The 16,957-nt window shown below is 36.2% G+C and overlaps 1 protein-coding gene across 3 annotated transcripts in view; it reads right to left on the reverse strand.

Moving 5' to 3' along the window:
• Positions 1–1,748: 1,748 nt before the first annotated feature.
• The window catches only part of SFSWAP (splicing factor SWAP), a 49,211-nt gene continuing 34,002 nt past the window's right edge, over positions 1,749–16,957 (reverse strand). For 2 of the 3 annotated variants that reach the window (XM_009980007.2, XM_086623217.1), the window contains 6 exons: positions 16,404–16,672; positions 10,017–10,172; positions 8,577–8,702; positions 5,192–5,362; positions 4,540–4,612; positions 1,749–2,147 (listed from right to left, as the gene is read on the reverse strand). In XM_009980007.2, the coding sequence (XP_009978309.2) occupies positions 2,082–2,147; positions 4,540–4,612; positions 5,192–5,362; positions 8,577–8,702; positions 10,017–10,172; positions 16,404–16,672 (861 nt within the window). In that variant the 3' untranslated portion in view covers positions 1,749–2,081. The remainder of the gene's footprint in view (positions 2,148–4,539; positions 4,613–5,191; positions 5,363–8,576; positions 8,703–10,016; positions 10,173–16,403; positions 16,673–16,957) is intronic. The other variant, XM_086623216.1, reaches the window with a different exon arrangement.

The following is a 16,957-nucleotide window of genomic DNA, read 5'->3' on the forward strand; positions in this document are numbered from 1 at the left end:
AGCTAAACGCTCCATCTCACTTCATACCACAGAAGGGAATAAGGAAAAAAAAAAGAAAAGGAAAAAAGAAAAAAAAAAGGAAAAAAAGAAAAATACTTGCTCACAGGAGGGAAAATATTTTAAGAAGTCATTAAAGCAATAACCTTCCCAAAGAGAATAAATCTGCAAAGCAGCAGCAAAACAAGCTGCCCAGTCTATTTTATCAAAAAGTTGGGCTTTTTTGCTATTACATGACAAACTACTGGCATCCAAGCTGTCAATTATTTAACCATGGTGAGACTTTTAACTCCATTTAGGAGGGAAAAATAAAGCTGCTGTAAATTTAACACTGCGCAACCATCTACAACAGTTGCCTACGAAATTTACTTTATGTCCTTTTTATCTCTGTCTCTACCAGTACTGTTTCATCAACACATACAGAGAAAATGTAAGCTCTCTTGCACTGGTTGAAAATTATTTTCATCCTAGTCAAAACATTACAAATGACTTCAAAATAATTAGGTAAATGGTGGATAACATGATTCTACACTACCCTCTAAATGGTTCTGTTTCATCACGATTTATGTGCACAATGAAATTTCTCTGCATCAGACACAGCATGTTATACTGTTTCTAGGAGTGTAAACTCTGATAATTATTACTGGCCAAAAATTGAAAAGAAACCTGATTGATTGACTGTTTCCAGTGATCTCAATATAGTTCTCTCATTCCAAGTGAGTACCAGCAGACGGCATACCAACTGCCATTTTGACCATCATGTTACTCAAAGCTGAATTGTATCAAGGCATTCTTTCTCCTCCCCTTGCTTTGAACAAAAAGGTTTTGCACTGGAGTTATTAATCCGTGTAGCTCTCTGTAGCAAACGTACCAACTAGTCCGTGAGTAAGCGTAAACTTTACCACATTAATTTCTGTAATCCACCTCCAACCTCCATCTATTTTCTATAAAATTTGAGAAAATCAGGACATGAGTCACTATAACCACAATCTTTCTGATTATAGATCACAGTTTTTCAAAGGTCATTAAAACCCGATTCTACTCTTTACGGAATCAGGTAACTGCCAGTAAGAGCAACTTTTGAATAAATCAACTACTCATAGTTAAAGCAGACTTGGGGAAAAATTCACACATGCCCCTTTGTACTCATTTTAAAATATTTCACTTAAAGAATGAAATAGTCTCAGGGGACAACAAAGAATACATAATAAACAAATGTGCAATTAAAGGGAGGCCACAAGCTTTCTGCAAACTGTCATATATCAGTAAAACATAAGTCAGCAAGCATCCTTCTCAACCATATGAACGACAAATCAGAAGAATGTTGGATTTCTATAAAGTATGCCTGTTAAATGACCACAAAAATGACCTACACTCTCTTTTCTGTAGCTAACTAGAGAGAATAAGGCACATTAAAACAAAGGAGCTACTGACCATTAGTTATTGACTTCAGAGGGTCAACTCCTCAAATGAAGCCTCAGAGATCTTTCTAAATGATGGACAGAAAAATCACTGTCCCTTGTACAAAAACTGTCCCCAACTAACATCCCAGCAAACAAGTGTTCTTAGATCGTTCTGTGCATGAAAGAATAGGAAAAGTATTTCTCAGCTTAAGGTGGTCAGGCAGGCTACATAGTTGTTATTATAATAAGCAGAACGTACTAAAGAAAAAGAAAGTTAATTTGTAACAAAAGTCAGCCGCAAACAATTAAGGACTCCACAAAAACTCTAGCTAATGAAAGATGTTTCCTTCTTTATTATTGTGTAATACTTCTTTCACAGAAACATGGTATTTACAAATATACACATATAGACCGCTGATCATAAAATGTTACTGAAGAATTAGTCAAAAAATCAATTTACAAAAACCAAAAACTTTCCAAAGATATTCTGGCTGAAAAAGTTTAATGAAATTTCAAGGAGACGCTTCTGTACAGAAAGATAGGGTTTAGCTCCTCGAGTTCTGGTAATATTAGATGAGTTGTGAACCAAGTGAGCTAAGCTCAGCTGTACATTTGAGATGAGGCAGTTTTTTTTATATTTTTCTTTTTCACACAAGTTCTTGATGGTCAGTTCAACAGGTCTCAGGAGGCACTAGTTTGTATGTTTTTGGAAGCTGCAAGCATTGCCCTCACTTTGGCCATAAGATCCTGTAGAAAATAAAAGGAAAATGATCAGACACGTCTGGGCTTTGAACAGAGCTAAAGCATGTGATTGGAAAAACCTGCATGAAAAGATTAGCTTATGCTCCAGTCACACAGAATACTTGGGTTCATGATCATCAGATGTTAACAGTTCCTAGGCTAAATGAGTGGAATAATTTGGAGAAAGTTCCTGTGACAGCAACTGAAGCCTGTTTTTATTACAGTGCTACCAAGTGCTCTGCATAAATATTTAGAGCAGTTTCTATACACTAAACCACAGAAATCATCTTATCTGAAATGGAAAGAAACCATGGCGGTATCTTCACAAAAACTGTGATGAACACACAACTACTAACCACTGAAGGTTTAAAGAAAAAGAAAAAAGAGAGCTGGTAAGAACAAGCGTTAACAATTCCTCTGTAACAGAAAGCTTTTTTTGTTTGCTTTGTAAACCTGAATGAAAAATTTACATAGCAGTGGTATTTTCACATGACAGTGACCGAAACATTAAGACTGCTGTGAAACCAAACAGCAATTCTCAGTCTTGCCTGAGTATCCAGTGGGAACAGCATTACAAAAGGAAATGAAATTTCATGTAAATGTCATTGAATAACTGGGTTGCAAAAAAAGATCACAAAATAAAAAGCATGTATCAGTAATGAATTAAAGTTAACTGTTAAATTCATACGTTAAAATTAATATGTTAAAACATATCTTCACAAATGCAATACAAATGAATTAAAATCCTTAGTTCTTTTAAAGCATTCTTCATCTGAAGCTCTCAAAACACTTCATAGGGGAATTCAGCATCATTATTCCACTTTACAGTTGGAAGGATTTGAATGAAAAAAGATACTGAATTGGTCAGGGTCAGTCAGCACACTGCCAGCAAAATAACCTTACTAATAATTAGGTAAATTACATTTCTTTAGGTCCTTAAAGATAAAAAGATGCTAAACTAATCTATGTTGGAAAATATCTTGCAGGTTTACAAAAGTTTCATTCCTCTTTCTTACTTTTTGCAAATAGTAACTAAGAACTGTATTTTAATATGATTTGGAAGCTATTAATTAGAGGTGTTTTAAACCATACTGGAAGTCAGTGGCCAGAACCAGTAGTCTCTCCTCCTCTTACAGCCGCACTTCAAGCAAGCAGACTAACACTGAACCAGCAAGTGCTACGCCATCAGCAATACGCATCCCAAGAAACACACGAACCAACCGCCTTTGTCTGAAAGGTGTGTTTTTAAAGGATGTGACGTTTACTCTACTTTGAGGATCATGGTGTAGTTCATATCTCATTTCTCATACCAGGAATTTCCATGCTTTTTTTTGGTAGCCTAAGAAGTGCTATGGCATTAATACTCCATTTTCCCTCTCTGGTGCCTATACTTGCTATTTTCTATTTTCCTGAATATTGTTGGTTTAGGTTTCTCTTAGATCGAATATGGTATGTAAGGTACTAGTCTACTAGTATTAATTCTGAATTATCGCTATTTCCCCAGTGGAACTAAATCTCTGAACAACATTAATTTACAAAAATAACCTATCCACTGAAGAAAAGCAACTCTGGTTTTATATTGCAAATTTTCTGAAGCATAATTAAGAGCCCTCCTCCTCTAAGCTTGGCCTATTCGATTGAAAGAAAGTTAAATATGCATGAAGGCTCTGAGAGGATGAGTGAAAATAAAAATTTTGAAGAGTGATACCATGCAGTAGCTTTCAAGAAAGAAATGGAATTATTTTGACAGAGACTGAGTATCTTAAAACTGTGTTAGGGAAGCTGAACGCGTTTAGATTATTGCACAACATATAGAGGCGCATACTTGACATATTCAAGTACACTCTGAATCATGGCATATCAACGACATCATAACAAGAAAAGTTCAGAGACATAAACAGCAACGAAAGTAAGATAAGGGAGCTGGAGATACTGCTTAACACAAGGTATACACTTACACTTAGGAGTCTGCAAGAGGACACATTTTTCCTCTACTTCCAACACTACAAACTTAGCCTTTGCCAGGGCATTTCTCCTTCCTTCCTCCTTCTACAAAACTTGTGAAGAGCACTACATGGGAAGGTGGGCTCTCAGTAACACCTGTCTGTAAGTCAGGTATTGTCACATAATGTGGACTTCCGTATCTTAGCAGTGGTGATACTGCAGCATAATGAATTTAGTTTGGTCTTTAGAGGCTTGATTAAACTTGAAAGGACAGTAGCTAGAGAAGCAATAAAACTGTTTTTCTTATAAGCAAACAGATTAAGAATGACAATGAACATGTCTCTACATCATATGTAAAGCTCAGAATGGTACATGGTAGTAGTAGTAAGAGAAGAAAACGATATGATGGACACACTTAATTAGACAACATACTCTGAGGTTTTTTTATTTGTACCTGAGTGATTTTACTCTGCACTGAAGACACAATTGCTGAAGAGATTTGGCCATCTTTTTCCTGAGAAACTCCCCTAAAAAAGTAACATTAGAATTAGAAATTTATAGTAATTTTTTAAAAATGCATTTCACTGACCATCACGATTTTGGGTTTTATTATACAAGTCTGTCATACATTAGTCAACAGTCCTCAATCAACGAGAAGCCATGCTAAGTTACAGTCAGAAAAGTCACTCATACAACTGATACAGAGAAATCTGAACAACAGCCTAGGAATTTTTAACAAGACTGTTCTATATTTTGTAGAAATGTAAGAATCTTGCACACACATTACAATTCAAACCACTCTATGAATACTCTACTTCAAAGAGTTATCCCATTTAGCGAGAGCTTCCAATTTCTAACTTAGAATTAGGTTGCATAATTTTCTGCACCAGTTTTACTGTAAAAGTATGTCGAGATGTTTACTCTAGTAGTCAGAGATCCAATGTCTTCGTTAGACTGATGCACATAGTGCTGTCCTCCCAGCGTCTGCTACTTTAATATGCACACATTACACACACATAGAGCTCCTCACCACACAAGTTAAGTCAAAAGACGCACTCAGAGTCAACAGACATCAGTACTTCAGTATTACAGTATGAACATAGTACCTGGAGCGTTCCTGGCTGGATTCCCTGCTCTCCACAGGAGAGACACTAGTTGAATGTACAGAATTTTTGTGTGTGGATGGTTTGCCTGGTGACATGGATGGTGAAGGAGACCTAGCTTTGGACTTGGTACGTGATCTAGACCGCCTCTTCTTCTTCTTTTCATGGGGACTTCTGCGAGAAGAAAATATTTTACTGAAGGATATTTCAAGCAGTATCACACTAGCTCAGTTGAAGTTACTTTTCACGCTTCTAAAAGCTTACACAGCCCTCTTCCACAGCACACTTCTCATGCTCTCAGCAAACATTAGTCTTACTCCAATACTGCACTTTTATGGTTCTGCAAAAGACTTTCTCAGAAGCTCTTTTTTAACGTGTTACATTAGGCAACTACTAGTATCTGAAGTTCTCACTTGGAATACTGCTTCATGGGTATACAGGAATTACTGGCCAATATTTGACAGTTTGAAGGATGACAATGAAAAGTCTTTCATTGGAGACTTGCAGAATAACTTTGCTGGAGGAGAGACCCTTTCCAAACAACATCAGGCACTTAGAATATAACAAGAAATGTAGGAGTTTAGATCCCTTACAATTTTCCTAGCTCATAAACAAACAAACCATAGAATCATAGCTATGCAAAAAATCTACAAGGTAAATCCATGGTTTGTCTGTTTGCTTTTTAAAAGAAAGTAGCCCTTTCCTTGTGATCCACTCAGTAACGCAATAAGCCACAGGCTCAAAATTACAAACAAGCTCTTGTATGTCACTGAAACAAACCTAGACCTAGCAACATGTTTTAAGTACAAATTGTTTATGACTTGGAAATTAGATGCACAAATGTCTGTCCCTATGAGGGCTGGAACAAAGGACTTACGGGTATTTGATGTGTTCATCATTGACAGAAGAGGAAAACAGAGGTAGCCTCCTCATAGGTAATATTAAGCTCAAAGAGAATTCAATTAGTAATATACTAGAAACAGAACTATCAAAATCTTTACACATGGTTATGAATTTAGGTCAGTATAATTTATATACCAGTATTGATATTACTGTAATTTGAATTACTAGAGCAATGCCTTAAACGAGAGTTAGGCAATACCTCATTGTAGGCATCTCTCTCTGGCATGTGCTGCTAGAAGTCTGTTCAGGAGAGTGTCGTTGCAGCTTCTAGATCTTAAACCACTGTAAATCTTTGAGCCATCTTTTAAGTCTCACGTTATTGGTTCCTTTTTTTTTTCCATTTTCTTGGGAATTTGCTACTTTAAAAGCAGCTACACTATAGCATATTAAATTCCCATGTAAATACTGTACACCTCTGATGCTTAGAATTTATCACACAAATATCTGATTTTTATACAGAATTTAACATTCAAGACTTAAAATTGCAAAACCTTCTTCCACTTTCCTTGCATAAATAATCATTAAGTGGCAGAAGAAAAACCCCACAGCTCTACTGGCCTCTAACATCTTCATGACTATACAAAAAACATCAGCTACAAAGTCGGTTATTCCTTGACTAGCTAATTATGTACTGTAATTGCTCAGTTTCTTAAAACATCATAATGTAATCAAGCTGTGAACATATTTCATACTTAACTCTTGAAAATCTCAGCAAATATTCATCAAGAACGAAGACTATTTCACAGTATGCTTTTTCAATGTTTTTCATCTCAGATTATGATGAACAAACATCGTTAACAGCTGAATGAATATTTCTATCAATTTTCTATTTTTAGAACAGTCCACTTACTAAAACTAGGGTTATTTTTAACACTTTTCTAGGTACAGAAGCTAGCATAAAAGAACTATGCATATACTCTGTGGAAAGTAATTCATTGCAGTCACATTAAAACACTAATTTACATTAGACTTCTTTTTAAAATGACTATGATGGCAACTGAGGTACAGAAAAAGCAGAAGAAAAAAACAATTGGTATCTTTATTCTGAAGTACACCTCAGTCTACAAGCAGTGAGCCAGCAGTTCCCAAACAAGGCTAAGTACAGCATAGCTTCCTAGTTCTTACACATTTTCTTCTGGAAATATACCTAAATTCACAAGCAATGCTAGCTATTGAGCATCATGACTGATATCAGATTAATGCCTCGAGCAAGTTTTAAACATTGAAGTACTAATTTTAATTTTCAGTCCTCTGACAGCACTGATTCTAAAGCTTGCTCACTTCTTAGTTTAACTATGGTTAATAAAAAACACTCTGCTGACTGCTGCCATGTCAGATTGAAACCTGCCCTCAGCTATCAGGCAAAATATAGACCAGTCCAAGAAAACTAAAGAGCTTTTAACAGACCTTGAACCCAAACCCTGCTTCCATTACACCACTGTAATCAGAGCAATCAGAGCTGCAAATGATCCTAATCTATGTTTTAACTACAATATTCTTTCTTAAGTCTACATTTTTTGCACTTACTGCTGTATTTTATTGTGTTTTACAATTTCCACCTATATAAACAATATTGTTTAAAGAGGAATTGTTTGTTTCACAATTGTCATCATAAGTTACCACTCAGAGTGGCATAACTCTAAAAATAACTTCCAGCTAAAAATGCTGAATGGTTGCAGCAGACACATCAACACTGCACAAAAACAGTACAGGGCTGTGAAAAAATTCTCACATGTGTTTATAGAAAGAAAGAAAAACATTTTAAGCTTCCATATATTTTCTGATAAACCAAATTTGCATGCTGAATTCCACAGAAGTCTCTGTTATCTCGAGTTGATGAATGCTAAAAGCTGAATCAGGTGAAGTATACCCATGAAGTTCTCTATTCCACATACCACACGTCAATTAATTAGAGACTGTCAAGAGATGGAAAGTTATCTTAAGAAATGAAAATTTTTTAATAATCATAAAGTTGAAAGTGATCTCTTTGCTTCTTATTCCACAAGAGATATGGAGTGACAGGTTAAAGACTAAATTTTCCCCAATGAGGAGAAAAATTCTATATGCTCAGTTTAGTAACTTCAGTCTGTCTCGTTTTGTGTACACTTTAGGTGTACGTATATGGACATGGAAAATTTTCACTTCCTTGCATGTTGAAGATACAACATGCCACAAAACATTAGAGACACAGAACATTTCAAAGCCTTCTGGGCACACACTTTGCAGATATTTTTCTTCTGCAATTGGTGAGCTGAAATAATGGTTGGTATGTCGTTTTGATTATAAGAAGTTCAGGGAGACTATATGCAAGGTGCTCTCAAAAAAGTCACCTCTTGATTCGTATTTCACATTCCTCTCTGCTAGTAAAATAATTGCTACATGTAAAGCACACCGTTTTATCTATGGAATATACAACACATCAGGAAATGTTTAAAGTCTCTTACAATGCCAGGACATGACCTTCTCCAGGACCAGATATACTTACTTGGAACGTGGGCGTTTCCTGCTATTTCCAGGACTATTACTAATGCGATAAGCTGTTGGAACACTTCTTTCATCTCTCCGCCTTTCTGGTGTGTGAGCCCTTCTCCTAGGCGACCTCGATCGTGACCTGAGCAGGAAAAAACAACATTCAAAAGTTTGCTTCTTGTTACTCATTTAATTACTTTTATTTCAGTGGAATTGTGCTGTCAAATGCAAATACAACACCTTTCAAATGCCTATTTTATACCAACACACGGTATTTAGTCTCCAAGACTTGTCAGCTGCACAAAAATTTCTTACCCATCCAAGACATTTAGCATGTAGTTATCCATTGCTTTTCACTCCCAGCAGTGGGTGAAAAAAAGCAATTAATTTTTGGTATTGTGTGCTAATGTAGGCGGCAAATTTTTACTTTAGTCCAGTCAACTTTTGTGGCAACAGAGTATTGGTACATTGGTATGCAGAAGTCCAATTTGGCTCGAAGCCTGGGATTGTCAGGCCTGACCTTGTCTTCTCAAATTAGTGGTGTGTTTTTAGAACTGCTGCATCACAGAGATAAATACAAGTTTTTGTTTTCAGTGCATCTCCAACACTGACAAGTCCAGGAAATTTTGTTCCTGACGCTGCAGAATAATCCTGGCACAGTCAATATTTTCACCTGTGCAAGTGACCAACAACCCGTGATCGGCATTGTTTGGCACTAGCACTTCAACTTGAGATATTTTCCTAGAAAAGTAAGAGAAAGAAAGAGAAAGAGATCAAGAGGGAAAAAAGAAAGCATGCCCAGTTAAGATCAGAGATCAACTCCAGAGCTTAACTCTTTTTCTCTATGATTTGGAATTAAGCCCATGTGCAAGTAAAACCTGTGTATTTCTTAATAAAAAAATAAATGGAATGCAAACAGTCCTGAGAGATGGAAGAGAGGGGAGAAGATGGAGAAGGGGGCAATTCAGGGACCTAGCTTGGAAAAAGAAAGAAAAACAAAAAACAGAACTCCTAATCCGCACAAAATTCCTGATAGTAAGTTAGTTTTGTTCTTACTAAAATATATAGTTCTAATAATTTTACTTTTATTTGCTTATTTATTTTAAAGCCTTTCTTATTTATTTTCTACAGGCATGTCATTCCACGTACACCAAACATTCGTGTTCCTGAAAACACCTAATTTGCAGTGACTAAAAGAGAAGCCATTGGTGAAATCACTGATCTTCTGCAGACTCACACCATATATCTAATATATACACACACACTCCTGAGCCATTTCTCTTACAGTAGCAACAAAAAGAGATCAGCTGAAAATGAAAAAAGTAATTACAATGGCAGTTAAGTGTTGCAAATTAACTGCTTTGTCACTTAGAAATCTGATCTTTACCAGGCCATTCAGAAGGATTAAATAAGGAAAAAAACCAACAGATTATAAAGTTTGGGGTCAGTCAGACACCTTGACATTTTACCAGGATTTCCCTCAAAAGAGCTCCAGCAGTCAAATCTTTTCGTTGTCGAAGTTGACTGATAATTTTCCCGCTCTCTTGCTGCTGCCATTGATGAGCTGCTCAGACTCGGCTCCATTCTCAGTGTCCCTGTGGATGCTGTGAGTCTGTGATATGGAGGCACACACTTCACATTCAGAATAAAATGTGCTAGTTTTGGTATTAACTAGAATCCTGAAAAGGCTCAGTCCCTTAACCAAAAGCTGAACCTTAGTGAAACATGCCTACATGGACCAGCCTAAAAAAAAGTCCAAACAATCAGAAAGAAAAAAGCATTAGCTTCATTTTTATGAACTGATGTTTGTTCTTCTACAACATTCTTCCAATCACCAAATGTTAAGAACTTAGGCCATTAGCTTCAAACACTTAAAACCAGCTTTAACAGTTTTACTGCAATACATCAATTATTACTTTCATTAGACTGTTACTTCAAAAGGCACTCTGTTCCTTAAAAGTCAGTATCACTTCTGTTTAGTAGGGTCCCAGAAGTTCAAAGGGTTATGAAGCCAGGCATGCCTCATTACAAAACAGGAATTAAAACCATGTGAATAGACACTGCCTCAGCAATAAGAAAATCAGTTTGGAAGGAGAAAAAAAAAATAACCCAAACAACCATTTTATAAAGAACAGCTACTTCCAAGTGTCTTAACTTTCCAACATTGAGGCAAAGAGTCTCACAGAAACACAAAAAACAGTGTACTCTATCCAAATTTATTGAAAAGTAACATGTCAATAAAGCATGCCACAACTCATTAACTGGATATATTATGTGGCTTAGTACTACTCTATTACCAAACAGTATAAAGAAAAATGATCAAGATCAAAGAGCAGTTTAGACTTTCCACCTCTACTCCAGCTCAAAACGAGCATCCAAATTTAATCTAACCAAATCCCCGAATCATTCCGTATGCAACAAGTGCCTCTGCTTCCCCTCCTCTCCTGCATACACACACACCCCACACTCACACATACAAACACATCATTAGTTTAGGTGATGTCCTACAAAGATCTACTCATAGAAAACAGAGACACAGACGAACACTGTCATTATTTACACTTACTGTCAACCATCTGTGAAACCTAACTTCTCAGCTACAACAGCACACTGAAAACTCCAGTGACCGGAAACTTGCACTTCTTTAAAGAGCACCACTATCAGGTACATTTCACATCAAACTTTTTAATGGTGCTTTGAAGTCGATTAGAAAAAAGACACTGATGAAGTGTCTACTACAGATCACCCAAAGGTACTAAGGACCGTTTAGTTTTCCAAGACAGATTTAACAAATGTGCCCCACCTGTGACCTGAAGTACTTATTTGTAACAACTAATTATCTCTTTGGGACTAACAGCTCCAAAGCAAGCCACGCTGTAAGAACTTACAGCACTTCTGGACACGGTTTACTGTTTCCATGACTTTTGTTTAACTTTAATCTGTGATGTTGGCCTAGAATTAAAACCATATGATGCCAGGAGCTTTATGGGACTCATTTCGGTACAGAAATTTTGGCCTAGAAAACAACATGCACTTATACAAAGCATTGCTGTTGGCATACCACATGTCACAATTAAGCCAATATATCCGGGTTCCTTACACAGCTACAATTTTTTAAACTTGTATCTGTAAAACAGGTTTGGTTGTGCTACCCAGAAAAATGAACATCCAAAACATATTTTGAATCAACTTGATGTTATTCGAACAGAATTTTTAGACTTTAATACTGCTGAAGAAGCATTAGAAAAAAATATATCTAAAAAAAGGCAACAGAACAAAAATTGTATCTTACCACCAAAGACTATTTTTAAATGAAGCACAGCCTTTAGACCTCTAACAATGCAAAAATAAATTCTAAACAAGTTATATAAAATGGTATACAGAGAAGTATATTGCAAAGCTCATCCGTAGGAATTCTAAGCAAAATACGCATTTTGGAAAGAAAAAAAAAAAAATTAAGATACAAAAACCAAAAAGGAAGAGCTTGAAAAGTATAATGAACATCACTTGAGTACAGAGCAAAGAAAGTTACTGCAAATTGCTATGTTTAACTTAATTTCCCACATCTTATTCCCTATTAACTTGTCACAGTGAGTTATACTGTAAAGGTGATATTTAATCTTACTTTTCGAAACAACTTATACCATTAAATAGTAACTACTCAAAGTACTTTTAAACAGAAGCTCAACTAAAGACTATATGAAAACCTCACAAAAATCTAAGGCTTTAAGACTGTTCCCCAAACACAGGGCATGTGTTGAGTGGTTATCATTACAATGTAGAGATCACAACTCATTATCATCTGAATGCCGTATAGTCTAATGAAAAAATATTAAATAAGCATACTCCTCTTTTGGCTGTCACAGTTAATATAAATATAATAGTTTAAATAACTTCAAATCCAAAATACTACTTTTCACTGTGCAGATGCTTCAAATCTAATATGCCACTTTGTAAGAAAGTTATGAAAGTTTGTTTATTAAAAAAAAGTTCTTGTTTGTTATTATAAATTATTTGATTAACAGGATCTGGAACAGTAATCACTACAGAAAGGGAAAATTCCCGCTTTTTCCAGTCTACTCTTGAGGTAAAATAAAGCATCAATAATCACTTTATATTGAGATTTGTAGGTTAGAATATACACTTTGAACATAATAAGGCAACGAAATCTCAAACATACAACGTTAAACTGAGACAGCAGTTACTCAAAATAGGGATGTTCCTATATAATTTGGCGTTGATGCCCACACAGCAGAGTCTATCTCTAAGAGCCACCCACTTAATGCAAGATGAACACATTAACCTCTACGAATAGTTTACAACTTTATCCCAAGGGGTTATGACTCTTCACATAACCATTCAGCAGTCAGCTGAAACATCCAATGTTTGGGGAATCTAGGAAAAAGAAATTGTTCTAGGTGAAGCACTGGGAAAACTGAGGAGCAAAGAGATGTGATAGGTGCCATGTTTTGAATGAGACAAGATAATGCATGGAAATAATTTTCTCTGAATCAACACTAAATATATAAATAAATAATTAAAAAAAAAAAAGAAAAGAAAGAAAAAAAACACAGTTGTATCTTCTAGTTCAGCAACAAAATTTGCCTTTTTCGGCAATTATTAAGACAAGGCACTATTTTTCTCTAAACATTTGAGAGACTAAACACATCAGCATCTGACGGGGTTATGAATCAGCCTCCCACTCTTGATTACCAATTTTCTGTTTTCAAGAGCAAAAGCCTTAATTTTGGTGATACAGTGAGTACGTTAAAGCATAGCAAACACCTTCGACAAAGCAAATCCTCAACCATCCCCATTTCCTGTATGTTGTGAGACTGTGTGGACCCTAATTAGAAAAGGCAGGGCTAGAAAAGACTTCAAGAAATAAGACTACTAAATATTCTCCAAACTAATTCCTCATTCAGAACTTTCACACAATGGAACACTCACAAGCTGTATGAACTACCTTTCCCACTGAAACACTGTAAAAACCTTTCTAATCTCTTTGTTACTAATTTAAATCCATTACTTACTGTCCAAACCCCAAGAACTGAAGAAGAATCTTGTACTCTCTCTTTTTTTTTGCATACATGAAGACTCATTTAATCTTCCTTCAGTCTTCCAAACAGTCATTCCAGCTCTCTCCCTGTGGTTTGTTGTTTTTTGTTTTTTGTTTTTTTTTTTTTAAATTCTGAAAATTTTTGATGATTCCCTCTAAACTTTTCCAGCTAGTCTAATTCCTTCTAAATGATGCACAAAACTGAACAGTCCTCTAGCTGAGACCAAACAGCACAACTTCTTCCAGATGGGTAGATACTTGATACATCCTACATAAGACTTGCTTGTCTTTACTGACTACGTTAAAGTAAATCAATGCAGTTAATAAATTAAGTATCAGATGCAGGAGGAAGGTCTTAATTACAGTTGAATTGTAAGAGGTCCTTGGGCAGAAGTTTAGATTAGCCATGTTCTTGTGAAATGCTATAGATAAGAAGGCACATTCAGATTTCTAACAGGTCTCTTGCCTGATTTAATTGCCACTAAAAGCATTTTATACAGTCTGCAAAAGCTCAAAGGGAACGGGCACTCACTCAGCACTGATGATACTGTCTTAAGTTCACAGAAACAATGGGTTTCTGAATGGGAGAGACCCTCCAGAGACCTTTAAACTGGTACTCACAGAACAGAACAGACAGGCTGAATGGAAAGGCCTTTCCTGTTCAGCTCTAACTTCTGTCAAGTTTTATAATGTGCAAAATGTTTTCAGTGCAAGATGTGGAGCAGTTGTTCTGAAACAATTTCAAAATTCAGCTAGCCAGCATCGAGCTTACTGGACTTCTCAGGCTGTAGAATTCAGCAGCTGATCTAGGAAACATCGAACCAGATTTAATCAGGTAGTGTGTTGATTCATGATATTAAGGTTTTTATGTCTGTTAGTTGATTTGCGCCACGTGGCACACAAGATGGCACATAAAGATTAGCTCTGGTAGATTAACTATTCATGGTGACTCTTGTGTAATTTCTCCACCAGCTGAACTGGAGAAAAAAACAACCACCCAACCAAAACATAATGAGACTACCCACTATGTATGTGGTAGACTTCAGTAGACTGACTGTCTTTTCACCAGCAGAAGTAAATGCAGACCAGTTGGTTAAAGTATTCAAGCCTCTATAAAGGACCAGATATCTTATCTCCCTGAAGTTACTGAAGACATATCTCACTATGTATCAAACTGAACTTGCAAGTTCCCATTAATGTGGTTACTGCCTGATGCAAACTCATGCAACACGCAGGATTATCTTTATCCTATTGGGTAGCATACCCAAGTACTGGCAGGGATCTTCTCAGTGATTCTTTGTCCTTTTCAAGGTACCATAGAAGAAAATTTATTTTTTTTTTTTAGTATTACTGGGATGTTTCCTCCTTAGTTTTACCATATATTTGTAAAATCATGGATAAATCTGTGCAACATAGCTTGCATGAAGTGACATGGGAGGTTCAAGCGAAGACATGGGTTGACACAGAGTTGAAAAGATGAGTGATTGACCTGAGGAGGCTTTTCCCCAAGATACCGTTAACTCTGAGAAGACTTTCATTCCCGTCTTAAACAAGGAAAGCTTCATTCAGCATCATTCCTTTACAAGCACAGAAAAGGAATGTCACACAGTTTTTTGGAATGTGCCTTATAACATAGAGCATGATGACCATCTATTGTCAAAGGCAGCCAAATAAGCAGCATGTCAGACTGATCGTTTCAGCCCAAGTTATGTTCATCTAATTCCTTGCATCTCTGAATAGCAGAGATGTCTTCAGCAAAGTATTTATTTAACCGTAAAAATCTAGTATAAAGTTGTAATGTGTTAACAGTTACTCATATTAGTGTAGTTAGACACTGTTAAACAAACCAAAAAATACACAAGGAAAATAAAAGATGAGAAGTTTTGCCACACTGCTGTAAAGGGCTGGAAGCTGTTTTTCAGGAAGAAGCACATGTCATAGGCATGGCTACAAAGATTTTGCATGCATCACATACATATATAGCTGTGGTAGTATTCATATGCAGAATTCATTTGAACTACAAGCTACTTAAACACTGCTCTGTAGCACGATCCAGAGAATGCAATCTCAAGAACCTCCTACGGACCACAACAACTGCTGTGTGGCAGGGCATTTAGATACGACAACTTTTACAGACAGTAAAGGTGCCTAGACCCAAATGTCTTAGATGTACGTAACAGTATTACTATAACACAATACGTATAATCTTATAGCTGGATAATTAATACAGTTAATTTAATCTCCTTAATGATAAAACATTGAGTTAACTGCACTGGGCTACATTCTTGTATGGTCTCCCTTCCTCACCAACTCTGTTTTCTCCCTTCATTTTTTTCCTGTCATTCATCCACCGTATTTTTTTCAAATGCTACCCAACTGCTTGCTTTCCTTCTGAGCTTTGCTGTTCACCCACTTGTTATCTACCTCTATTTCTTATCTTGTCTGGTTACTTTACTTCAGCAACAGACACAGACTTCTTAGCAAGTTCTCTTCCTGCTATAATCACATTCCTATGTAATATCGCCAGGTATTTCACAGACCAGGGTGAAAAAGCATTTACTGGTACAAATTTTGCACTGTATGATTAGAAATTAATGACTCATTATTTCATTAAAACTATTTTCAAAGGTCTTCCACATTCGATGATATTTATTCATTGTCTTCAAGGTGACTATACCCTTTGTAATGGGTACAAAGACACTTACATAATGGATGAAGTGTAAAAATGTTTTAAGCGTTAGCCCACACAGAACTCTAAAGAATATCTTTGGTTTCCAAACCCACCTTGAATGCCTGACAGTTCTATATGCAGTGGGAAGTGAGTGCTTTGCTTTTGAATGTGATCTAGATCTGGACTTAGATGATGAATGATGATACTTGAACGGTGATCGAGATCTTGTCCGAGATCTTTTCTTGTGTTTTTTTCTTCTCTTTTCTCTTTCTTCATCCCTAGGAGGATCTTTACTTCTGCTTGAAGGCCTTTCTGCTTGTTTAACTTCTAAGGCAGGTAAAGTTCTGACTGCAGTTACAGGACATGGTGTACTATTGATGCTCTGAAATCACAGGTAAACAAACAACAGGGTTCAGCTTTCAAAGTTACATGCAAATTTTTAATTTGAGAAAGTTTTGTAAGTGTGGACAATACATAAACATCTCTAGTCCATTATACTAAACAGAGGGCTACATCTTCTCCTGTGCATGCCATGTACCTTCATGTTCTGACAAAGAAACTTAAGATATCCTGCTCAGTAGTCTTGCCAATATACAATACAGTTTTTTTGCACAAATGCCGGAGAACAAGTACAACAGCAAGGCAAATAATAACTAACAATCATCTT

This window comes from Tauraco erythrolophus, chromosome 19, assembly GCF_009769465.1.
Source record: "Tauraco erythrolophus isolate bTauEry1 chromosome 19, bTauEry1.pri, whole genome shotgun sequence".
NCBI lineage: Eukaryota > Metazoa > Chordata > Aves > Musophagiformes > Musophagidae > Tauraco > Tauraco erythrolophus.